The 13,195-nt window shown below is 31.9% G+C and overlaps 1 protein-coding gene across 1 annotated transcript in view; it reads right to left on the reverse strand.

The window, feature by feature from the left end:
- Nucleotides 1-13,195, reverse strand: part of TRIP11 (thyroid hormone receptor interactor 11) — a 103,195-nt gene that overhangs the window by 8,759 nt on the left and 81,241 nt on the right. Inside the window, exon 18 of the mRNA XM_051977333.1 lies at nucleotides 12,390-12,504. Within this exon, the coding sequence (XP_051833293.1) occupies nucleotides 12,390-12,504 (115 nt within the window). The remainder of the gene's footprint in view (nucleotides 1-12,389; nucleotides 12,505-13,195) is intronic.

Consider the following 13,195-nt stretch of genomic DNA (forward strand, 5'->3'; position numbering starts at 1 on the left):
CACAGAGAAAGAGTATTACTCTAAGCTGTCAGGGTTTGTTTTTGATATATTAATTTTGCTAATTTATTTTTCTTGTTTTCTTTTCTCATGTTCCTTTAAAAATTCTTTGTTATAGGGAATAAATCTCCAGAAAAGAAGATATAAAAATAAGAATTATTGATGAAAAAAAATCTAACAAACTGGCACCATTATCAGCTACACATTCTTTTGAAACCTTGATTTATTTAAGATGTTTCTCTTTCCCATATCTTGAGTTCTATTTCTGCAATATTATTATAAATTTAGAGTTGGAAAAGGACCTTACAGGTCATCTAACTTAAATCCTTCATTTTTCAGTTGAAAAAATGGAGACCCAGGAAAATAAAAAGATTTGTTTGCCCAAGATCATAATGGTAGTAAATGACAAAACTTATATTTGGACCTATTTCCTATGATTGTACATCCAATTTGCTTTCTACTGGGCATTACCTTTTCATATCTATCAAGTCCTTCCTACTCCTAAGTAATTCATTAAGTAGTTTATTAATCTCTGCCCTCTACAAAAAAGTCCTTCAATTTAATTCAATTTAACAAAAACTCATCAAATGTCTTCTATGGACCATGCTATACTAGGCTCTAAGAAGCCACAATGTTACAGTATTTTAAAATGAAAGCCCTAATCCTAAAGCATGAAGTCTAAAATGACAAAATAAACAACTATAATAAGTAATAAAAGATAAATTAAAAGTAAAACACAAAATGCCAAATTAGATCTGAGGAGGGGTAGCTACTCAGGCAATCAAAAAAGAAAACATTGAAGGAGTAGTACTCTGATGAGGCATTAAAAGATGAATTCAACAGGGAGAGAATAAGGGAATATAGTCCAATTATATTATTATATTATATTATATTATATTATAATATTATTGCCTATAGGCAACAGAGTGAACTAATAGTATGGAGGTAGAACAGTTTCTTTGTAAGTAGTATATAAGAAAAGGAGTAAAATGAATTAAAGGTAGAAAGACTAATGGGGTGCCACACTATGGATATAACTTTCATTCAGGTGGATCAATAGGGAGCCAAAGAAAATTTACAATCAAAAAAGCTGTATGGTCAGATCTCTATATAAAGATGTCTGAAAGCAATAAGGCAAATAGATGAGTTGAAGGTTTTTGCTTCTTTATTTTTGGAAGGGGAAGTCGTTTTTATTCTCAAGAACCAAAAAAGCAAATTTCCATCTCAAGACACAAAAAGATATCTATATGAAGTTGTAAATCTTTACTACCATAATCACTTGCTTTTTAGAACATAATAAATTCTATACATCACTTTCAAAACTGTTTTGCCTCTCTGTTCCTTCTGGACTTCCTTTTGTTCTCTTCTGTGTATCTTTAAAAAAATGTTACGATATACTTATTTTTTTATCTTTTTGCATTATTATTATTTTTTTTTACTTTGGAAAACTGGATTTGCTTGGGACTTTTACTTTTCAAGTGGCTTTCTGGAAATAAGTGGTTTTTTCCACTTTAACTTTCCCCTCTCATTCTAATAGTTTTTATTTATTTTAAAAATTATTTTTAAAAATATAAAAATTTTTAAATTATTTTTAAAAATATAAAATAGCCAAGATTTTTTAATATCAGTTTTTTCTGAGCATTCAATTTAAATTCTCTTTCCCTGAACATCTTTTCTAGATAAGTTTTTTTTTTAATGCAAGATATCTTAATTTTTGTCTATTTTAGCAATCTTTTATTTTGATTTAACAAATCTTGTCTTCTAGAGTCACTGATTTCTCTTTGGTCTATTTAAGTCCCTTTTTTTTTGTTAATTTGGGTAACTTACCACTTTCTATTCTAAACTATATGTTTTCCTTTGAGTTCTTTCTGTTAGAATTTTTATTTTATTTTTTATTTATTTCTTCATTTCTTCTAGGTATTGCTTGTAGTCCTTGTAAAAATGCTGTTACAGAATTAACTCCTTCCAGAAGTTCTATTTTTTTTTTAATTTTTGATATTGTATTTTTATCCAATTACATGTAAAAAAGTTTACATTCATTTTTTAAAGTTTTGAGTTCCAAATTCTCTCACTCCTTCCTTGCAACCTTGTAATTTAATATAGGCTACACATATGCAATCATGTAAAACATATTTCCTTATTAATCATGTTAAAAAAAACCCACCTCACAGATACTACCCCCCTCATAAAAGGCAAGAAAAATTATGAAAAAGATATGATTCAAATTACTTTCAGACTCGAGCAGCTGTTCTCTAGAAGTAAATAGCATTTTTCATAATAAATCCCTCAAAATTATCTTTAGATCATTGTACTGCTGAGAAAAGCCAAGTCATTCACAGTTGAAATCACAAAATATTTCTGTTTCTGGATACAATATTCTCCTGGTTTTGTGCACTTCACTTTGTATCATTTCATATAAGTCTTTTCAATTTTTTTTAAAGGCATCCTGTTTATAATTTCTTACTATATTTCATCACAATCATATACCACAATTTGTTTGGTTATTCTCTCACCGATACCCATTCTCTCAAATTCCAATTCTTAGCCATCACAAAAAGAGATGCTTCAAGTATTTTTGTACATTTTCTTTTAAAAAAAAACTCTTTGGCAGCTCTTTTACTGATCAAAAGCATAATTTTATAATCTTTTGAGCATAGTTTCAAATTGCTCGGATCAGTTCAAAACTCCACCAATAATGTCTTGTTGGTGTTCCAATTTTCCCACATCCCCTTCAACATCTGTCATTTTCCCTTTATGTCACAGTAGCCAATCTGATAATTATGAGGTGATCCCTTAGACTTGTTTTAATTTGCATTTCTCTCTCTGTCTCTCTCTCTCTTTTTTTGTTGTTACTGTTGAGGCAATTGGGGTTAAGTGACTTGCCAAGGGTCACACAGCTAGGAAACGTTAAGAGTCCAAACTCAGATCCTCATGATTTTAGGGCTAGTCCTTTATCCACTATGCCACCTAACTGCCCCAATTTGTATTTATAAATAGTTTAGATTTCTTTGTCTAAAAACTGTTTCATATCCTTTAACTATAAATTGGGAAATACCCTTGAGGACTTTATCAGAGAAAGTTGTAAACACTTTTCCTTAGGTTTTTGCTTTCCTACTAACTTTGGCTGCATTAGTTTTGTTTGTGCAAAAACAATTTAATATAATACAAATTATCTAATTTATATCCTGTAATGTTCTCTCTCATTTGGTCAAAAATTCTTCTCTTATCCATAGCTCTGACAAGTAGAATATTTCATGCTTCTTTAATTTGCTATCCGCCTTGCTATTTGCTTCCATTTTACAGATTAGTTCATTCCATTCACAGATATAACTAATTCTGAATTTCCCTCTATTCTACTTCCCCTTCTCCTCTTTCTCCCTCCTTCTTTCCCTCTCCACCTTTCAATTTCTATTTTATCCTCTATTTCTAGAATATCAGGGGAGTTTTGCTTGATAATTTCTTGAAAAATGATGTCTAGAGGCTTTTTTATTGATCATAGTTTTCAGATAGTTTAATAATTTGTAAAACTTCTTCTAGATCTATTCTCCAGATCAGTTGTTTTTCCAATGAGATATTTTGAGATTTCTTCTATTTTTTTATTCTCTTGATTTTTATTGTTTTTTGATGTCTCTTGGAAACTTAGCTTCCATCTGCTTGATTCTAATTTTTAATGAATTATTTTCTTTAGTGAGCTTTTGTGCCTCCTCTTCCTAATGGTCAACTCTACTTTTAAGAGAATAATTTTCTTCTTTAAGAGAAAAAATTCTTAAGAGAATTTTTGTACATCTTTTTGTATTTGATCAATTCTACTTTTTAAGGAATTCTTCTCTTCAGTGAATTTGGTGTTTGTTGTTAACCATTTAGTCTATCCTCTTTTTAAAGATTTTTTTCTTCATTATTTTTTGTGTGCTTCTTTTACCAAGTTGTTAACTTTTTTTCATGATGTTCTTGCATCACTCATTTCTTTTCCCAATTTTTTTCTCTACCTCTCTTATTTGATTATTAAAAACCTTTCTGAGAGGCGGGAGGGAGCTGAGATCAATTCACTTTTTTCTATGATAATTTATATAGTTGTTTTGACATTATTGTTTTCTTCCGAGTTTTCATTTTGATTTTTCCTGTCATCATAGTAACTTTTTATAGGTCAGGTTCTTTGTTGTTTGCTCACTTCTCCAGCATATTTCTTGACTTTTAACTTTATGTTAAAGTTAGAGTCTATTCCCGGGATGGAGGAGATACTTTTCTAAGCTTCATGTTTTTGGTGCTATTACTTGAAGAGCTAGTTTGGAGGGTGGGAATCTTTAAGTTTCCAAGGTGGTATGATCCAAAGAGAGGTATGGTCACTGCTCTCTAGTACATGCTCTGACACCCACAAGCACTCTTTTATACCTTGGAATTGTGCCCATGGCTTCTGGTCCTACTACTGTTCTTCTTCACTCTAGGATTATTACCTGGGACTGATGTAATAGGATTTTGTAGTCCCCTGACTTTGGGGGGTCAATGCATTAGTAGTCCTAAATCTTCTAGCTTTGGAATCTGCCTCAGGAAACTCCCATAACCAATCTGATTCTGATCACTCCTTAGTCATATAAGCTTCTGGCCTTAGGAAACTTCCACAGATCAGACTCCAGAAAAAGTAATGAATAAAACCACTCCTCATTTCATTGTTGACTGGTAATCTTGTCAGTAATAATCTGGTCAACAGAGAACTATTCCTGGAGACCACGCCTTCCTTCCTATGAGTCACAGAATAAGTATATTTATGATTGAAAGCTTTATAAAAATATCTCCTTTGCTTCTATTTTTTTTTTTTTTTTTTGTTATTCAGTCCAGTATGTAATGGTGTACCATTACTTTCAATAAACTTGACAGGGAGATAAGTTCAAGCCTACAGATTCTTTTGGGAAACCTCACGACATTGGTCTGGGACCCCAAACTTTTGGGATCTCCCTTTCCCAACCTCCACAGAACCACATATGGGCAATGCAACAGTCTTTTCCTCAGCGCCAGCAAAGGATCTCCTATAATCTCCTTCTGACCAGTTTTCTGAGCCCCTTACCTGAGGTTGAGAGCCTCAGAAGTTATTGCTGTAGAATCAGTCACACCCCTTCTTCACATTCTACGCACCTTCTTCTCCCCTTCATTTCTCACTATCCATTCCAAAAAACATGCTGCTTGTTTGGCAGAGCTGGCCTGTACTTCACGATACTCCACTCTCCCCTCAGTGAGACAAACCTTTTTTGCTGACCTTTTAAGCTGTGTCTCAAGCTGAAAATTGTTTCACTCTGTCCTTTTGTTTGTTTTGCTGCTTCAGAATTTGTTTAGAGATATTATTTAAAGTTGTTTGGAGGGGAACTTAGGATAGATTAGATTAGTCTCTGCCTGTTCTGTGACATATTGGCTCCATCCCCTCCAACAACTTCTCTTTTTTTTTGTTTTTGTTTTTCTCTCATCTCTCCAACTTTAATGGAGATTTTTAAATTTATTGAGCTTTCTATATTTCTAGTAGTTTAATTCTTAAACTGGAAGTTTTATCCCCTGATGCATTTTTGGGTGGACTGATCAGCCCTAATTTAGAACAGAGCCTTCTCTATAATTTCAGGAGAGAGTGTTAGAAATCTCGGAGATTCTAGACCCAGACTGTCTTTGCTTGAGTGTTATGATAGTATTCTGGTTATTACTCATTGTTGTTCTCTGATGCTTTCAATGTCTCCACCTTGGAGCTCATCATGATTTTTACTCTTGTTGCTCCCACAAAAATATTGCTGGCTACACATATATCATCTGTTTCTGTTTGGAGGCTACCTTGCACTGGCATTGCTGGTATGGTCCCCTTTTTTACTAACACTGGCTTCTGGCAGATTCATACTCTTCTAGAATGGAATTATAAGCCATTTTATTGTAGTTTCTCATTAGATTTCTTTATCATTATTCAGTCTGGTGCAAACTTTACCAGAGCCAGTATTTATGGGAGCTAGGCCAACTGTCTCTCATTCAGGTTGCAATCTTGGCTGGAAATAAAGAATAGCAGTTTGGAAGGGGGATAAAGCAGAGAGAGAATCCTTAGTAGGAAAGTAATGAAACAGTCCAGGTGTATGGCAGGAACCCTAAACTTAGATTATTGAAGAAAGAATAATATACCAGAAAGTGAAAAGAAAGAATCAGGATTTTGTAACTGATCGAAAAAGCAGAAGTGTAAGTCAGTCTCAAAAAACACTAACGTTTCAAACATGAAAGAGTAGGAAAATGGCAGTATAGTTGACAGAAATAATTAAGTAAGGAGGAAGATTGAGGTTGATAGGAAAGATAACAAGCTTAGTTTGAAGTAAAACTGAAACATCCAGAGAGAAATTTCTTATCACCAGTCAAAGATTGCCCAGGACTGAGATCAGAACTGGAGAGAAAGCTTTTGAAGTCATCTAGATAGAAGTGGAAATTAAATTGATAGGATAAAGGGAGATTGCCAAATGAAAAAATTCAAAAAGGAAAAGAGTAAAAAGCAAACTCTGAAAATAGCCCTAGTTAGGGCAGTGGGAAAAGAACAGGAAGCCAACAAAACAAACATTAAAAAGTGACATTACTGGTACAAGAAAAATTTCAGATGAGTATAGGCTTTTTTGAAGCCCCAGAAAAAAGGGTGAAGATCAGCAGGGTCAAATGCTACAAAGAAATGGCAGAAGATGAAGAATAAGGGGAAAAGCCAGAGATTAGTAAGCAATTTATGACCTTTAAGAGAACAATTTGAGGCAAGTGGGGCCCATAAGGTTAATACTGGGAAGGAGTAAGGGGGGCAAGAAAAAGAAAAGCATAATCTGGGGATAATAAGATGGCAGGAAATACAGAATTAATAATTTTAACTATAAATGTGAATGGGATGAATGATCCCATAAAACGGAGGCAGATAACAGACTGGATCAAAAGTCAGAACCCTACAATATGTGGTTTACAAGAAATACATTTAAAGCAAGGAGATACATACAGTGTAAAGGTAAAAGGCTGGAGCAGAATCTATTATGCTTCAGGTGAAGTCTTTAAAAAGCAGGGGTAACCATCCTTATCTCAGATCAAGCAAAAGCAAAAATTGATTTAATTAAAAGAGGTAATTAAAAGAGGAAGGAAACCATATCTTGCTAAAGGGTAGCATAGATAATGAAGCAATATCAATATTAAGCATATATGCACCAAGTGGTGTAGCATCTAAATTCTTAAAGGAGAAGTTAAGAGAGTTGAAAGAAGAAATAGATAGCAAAATTATAATAGTGGGAGATCTCAATCTTGCATTCTCAGAATTAGATAAACCACAAAAAAAAAAAAAAAAAAAAAAAAAAAAAAGAAATTAAAGAGGTAAATAGAATATTAGGAAAATTAGGTATAATAGATCTTTGGAGAAAACTGAATGGAGACAGAAAGGAATATACTTTCTTCTCAGCAGTTCATGGAACCTATACAAAAACTGACCATATATTAGGACATAAAGACCTCAAAATTAAATGCAGGAAGGCAGAAATAGTAAATGCTTTATTTTCAGATCACAATGCAATAAAAACTACATTCAACAAAAAGTTAGGGGTAAATAGACCAAAAAGTAATTAGAAACTAAATAATCTCATCTTAAAGAATGATTGGGTGAAACAGCAAATTATAGACACAATTAATAATTTCATTCAAGATAATGACAACGATGAGACATCATACCAAAATTTGTGGGATGCAGCCAAAGCAGTAATAAGGGGAAATTTTATATCTTTAGAGGCTTACTTGAATAAAATAGAGAAAGAGAAGATCAATGAATTGGGCTTGCAACTTAAAAAGCTAGAAAAAGACCAAATTAAAAACTCCCAATCAAATACTAAACATGAAATTCTAAAATTAAAAGGAGAAAATAATAATATTGAAAGTAAAAAACCTATTGAATTAATAAATAAAACTAAGAGTTGGTTTTATGAAAAAAAAACAATAAAATAGATAAACCTTTGGTAAATCTAATTAGAAAAAAGAAAGAGGAAAATCAAATTGTTAATTTTAAAAATGAAAAGGGAGAACTTTCCACCAATGAAGAGGAAATTAGAGCAATAATAAGGAGTTACTTTGCCCAACATTATGCCAATAAATTTGATAACCTAAGTGAAATGGATGACTACCTCCAAAAACATAGGCTTCTCAGATTAACAGAGGAGGAAGTAAATTGCTTAAATGGTTCCATTTCAGAAAAAGAAATAGAACAAGCTATTAATCAACTCACTAAGAAAAAATTCCTAGGACCAGATGGATTTACATGTGAAATCTACCAAACATTTAAAGAATAATTAGCCCCAATGCTGTATAAACTATTTGAAAAAATAGGGAAGGAGTCCTACAAAATTCCTTTTATGACACAGACATGGTATTGACACTTAAAACAGGTAGGTTGAAAACAGAGAAAGAAAATTATAGACCAATCTCCCTAATGAATATTGATGTTAAAATCTTAAATAAGATATTAGCAAAAAGACTACAGAAAATCATCCCCAGAATACTATACTATGACCAAGTAGGATTTATACCAGGAATGCAGGACTGGTTCAATATTAGGAAAACTATTAACATAACTGACTATATCAATAACCAAATTAACAAAAACCATATGATCATCTCAATAGATGCAGAAAAAGCATTTGATAAAATCCAACATACATTCCTATTAAAAACACTTGAGAGTATAGAAATAAATGAACTTTTCCTTAAAATAATCAGTAGCATCTATTTAAAACCACCAATAAGCATCATATGTAGTAGGGATAAACTGGAACCATTCCTAATAAGATCAGGAGTGAAACAAGGTTGCCCTTTATCATTATTACTATTCAATATAGTATTAGAAATACTAGCTTCGACAATAAGAGTTGAGAAAGAGATTAAAGGAATTAGAGTAGATAATGAGGAAACCAAACTATCACTCTTTGCTGGTGATATGATGGTATACTTAGAGAACCCCAGAGATTCTACTAAAAAGCTATTAGAAATAATCCACATCTTTAGCAAAGTTGCAAGATACAAAATAAACCCCATAAGTTATTAGCATTCTTATATATCACTAACAAAATCCAACAGTTAGAGTTACAAAGAGAAATTCCATTTAAAGTAACTACTGATTGTATAAAATATTTAGGAATCTATCTGCCAAGGGAAAATCAGGAACTATATGAGCAAAACTACAAAACATTTTCCACACAAATAAAGTCAGCTCTAACCAATTGGAAAAATATTAAATGCTCTTGGATATGGCAAGCAAATATCATAAAGATGACAATACTACCTAAACTAATCTATTTATTTAGTGCTATACCAACCAGACTCCCAAAAAACTATGTTAATGACTTAGAAAAAAATAACACCAAAGTTCATATGGAAAAACAAAAGATCAAGAATTTCAAGGGAATTAATGAAAAAAAAAAAATCAAATGAAGGTGGCCTAGCTGTACCAGATCTAAAATTATATTATAAAGCAGAGGTTACCAAAACCATTTGGTATTGGCTAAGAAATAGACTAATTTATCAGTGGAATAAGTCAAAGGACAAAACAGTCAATAACTTTAATAGTGTTTGACAAACCCAAAGACCCCAGCTTTTGGGATAAGAACTCACTGTTTGACAAAAATTGCTGGGAAAATTGGAAATTAGTATGGCAGAAACTAGGCATTGACCCACACTTAACACCATACACCAAGATAAAGCCAAAATGGGTTCATGACTTAGGCAAATAGAATGAGATTATAAATAAATTAGAAGAACATAGGATAGTTTACCTCTCAGACCTGTGTTAGAGGAAGGAATTTATGACCAAAGAAGAACTAGAGATCATTATTGATCACAAAATAGAAAATTTTGATTATATCAAATTGAAAAATTTTTGTACAAACAAAACTAATGCAGACAAGATTAGAAGGGAAGCAATAAACTGGGAAAACATTTTTTACAGTCAAAGGTTCTGATAAAGGCCTCATTTCCAAAAGATATAGAGAATTGGCTCTAATTTATAAGAAATCAAGCCATTCTCCAATTGATAAATGGTCAAAGGATATGAACAGACAATTCTCAGACGAAGAAATTGAAACTATTTCTAGCCATATGAAAGATGTCATTATTAATCAGAGAAATGCAAGTTAAGACAACTCTGAGATACCACTACACACTGTCAGATTGGCTAGAATGACAGAGAAAGATAATGCGGAATGTTGGAAGGGATGTGGGAAAACAGGGACACTGGTGGATTGTTGGTGGATTTGTTAATATATTCAGCTATTCTTGAGAGCAATTTGGAACTATGCTCAAAAAGTTATCAAAGTGTGCATACCCTTTGACCCAGCAGTGTTACTACTGGGCTTATAATCCAAAGAGATTTTAAAGAAGGGAAAGAGACGTGTATGTGCAAGAATATTTGTGGCAACTCTCTTTGTAGTGGCCACAAACTGGAAATGGAGTGGATGCCCATCAATTGGAGAATGGCTGAATAAATTGTGCTATATGAATATTATGGAATATTAAGAAATGACCAGCAGGATGATTTCAGAAAGGCCTGGAGAGACTTACATAAATTAATGCTGAGTGAAACGAGCAGGAGCAGGAAATCATTATTACACTTCAATAACAATACTATATATGATGATCAATTCTGATGGATGCACCCTCTTCAACAATGAGATGAACCAAATAAGTTCCAATAGAGCAGTAATGAATTGAACCAGCTATACCCAGCAAAAGAACTCTGGGAGATGACTATGAACCACTACATAGAATTCCCAATCCCTCTATTTTTGTCCGCCTGCATTTTTTATTTCCTTCACAGGCTAACTTAACTGTACACTATTTCAAAGTCCTATTCTTTTTGTATAACAAAATAATTGTTTGGACATGTATACATATATTGTATTTAACTTATACTTTAACATATTTAACATGTATTGGTCAATCTGCCATCTGGGGGAAGGAATGGGGGGAAGAAAGGGAAAAGCTGGAACAAAAAGTTTTGCAGTTGTCAATGCTGAAAAATTACCCATGCATATATCTTGTAAATAAAAAGCTATAATAAAAAAATGAATGTTGAAAACCTTATTTACATGTATTTGGAAAAATAAAAAACTATTAAAAAAAAGAGAACAATTTTAGTAGAAAAGATGCGTAAAACCATTACAAAGGGTTAATGAGACAGTACTAAGTAAAGAGTAGAAGCATCAGATACAAATAATATTTTCAGTTAACAGTAAAGCAATCAAAAAAAGAATAGAAAATTCAATAATTGAAAAAAATTAGGGTTTTTTGGTTGGATTTTTTATGAGGACATTCAAAAGTTAATCACATTATTATGTAGATAGAAAGAGTCAGTGGTGTGGACACCTGAAGATCCTTAAAAGAGATTGATGGAGTAAGGTACCAGAAAAGGAATTATTTGATAGGTTAAGGGCATAAATAAAGAGATGAGCTTTAGTAAAATGACTAGGAATTCTTCTGTGATTATAGGAAAGTGGGTGAAGATAATGAGAAGTTTTGAGAGGAAGTGAGTTAAAGGAATTTTTGGGAATGATTTCATTATCTTCAATGAACTTTGAGTTAATTGTTTTAAAAAGAAAAATTCAGAATATTCACTGTGTAGAAATTTTAACAATAAGTATAGGATGATTCGGAGGGGTTAGCTGATGTTAAACACAAGATGTGTAGTGTTTCACACTGCAATTCACACAATTTTTCTAATGCATACCTGATTATATCAATCCTCCACACAGAAAACTTTAGTGGCTTTGGTCTGTGAGACTACCTTTTATCCTCATTTCATATTCTAACATTTAAATCAAATTATTCCCCCCCAAAACAGACATATATACACACACCCTGCCATTACTCTCTCTTATTCCACTATCTCCTACACCTGTGCCTTGTTAATTCAAGGCTAGAATTAACTCTGCCTATTTTTCTCCATACCCCGAATTCCAGTCTTCAGTTTTAGCCTGTTTAAATCCCAATCTGATGAAGTGTCCTCCAGAAAAAATTTTTGATTCCCCTCCTCTATCCTCAATGCATACAGTTTAGCTCTTTTTTTTACTTTTCATAGTCATATATTACCTGAGTACATATATGTGTACTTTTAGTGACTGTAAGTTCTAAAAGACACAAACTATCCTACTTCATCTTTGTATTCCCATAAAGCTTTGTTCAAAGGAAGCAATTAATGTGTTTGCTAAATTAAATTAACTTCAGATTACATGAATCAATTTTTTATAGAGTAGAATGATTTAATTTTACATTGATCTAAGCAAAAATATTCTTCCCATTTATATTTACTAAGAAACAAAATTTTAAACTGGAATACTTTTAGTTAAAGTTATAAGCTCATTTTTAGATTTGATTTTTATCATTACCTGTTCCATTTCCTCTTTTTCAATTCCCAAAATACTTCCCATTAATCTTAACACTTCATGACGTTTATTCTTTGGTGTATGGAAATGTCCAACAAAAAGATTTCTCATTAATACTCTGAAAGACAAAAAAAAAAATTAATTTAGATCAACTGCTACATAAATATTCATTCCAAAGCAAATGTCATTAAATATATTCTTCCAAGCACCAAATATTCTTAAGTAATCTCCCATTTTCTTATTCTAAGAAATTCAATTAAGGGTAAAATTCAAATCTTACATCCTCCTATAGATGATGACAATAATAATAACACCTTATTAAATAATAACTTTGTACAGTGAAGTTTTAAAGTGAAAAATCATCTCTAAATTAATTTTTAACATATAAGCTAGTTTTTGCCTACCATAATTTTGCCTACCATAAACTTCTTAAATTTCCTTAAGAAAAATAGGAAACTCCAGGCCCTTCAGTTATTACCTTTTTTATATTTTCACCATTATCTGTGGATAACAGTAAACACTGAATGATTTTCTCAAATTCATGTATAACAAGATTTATAATTTACAAAACACTTTTTTTTTAACAATGAAAAACCTAAGATAAGATTAATTAAATGAATCTTAAAAAATAATATAAAAATGATAAAAATAGCTGACTTTATATAGTGGCTTTAAGGATCGCAAAGCAATTTCCCTTTGTTATCTCATTTGATCCTCACAACACTTTTAAAGAGGTGTTGTCAACATCCACTTTTAGTAGATGAAGAAACTTATCTAAGTTTATCTAAGCCACTATGTGAGAGATAGGA

Source organism: Antechinus flavipes, chromosome 2, assembly GCF_016432865.1.
Source record: "Antechinus flavipes isolate AdamAnt ecotype Samford, QLD, Australia chromosome 2, AdamAnt_v2, whole genome shotgun sequence".
Taxonomy (NCBI): Eukaryota; Metazoa; Chordata; class Mammalia; order Dasyuromorphia; family Dasyuridae; genus Antechinus; species Antechinus flavipes.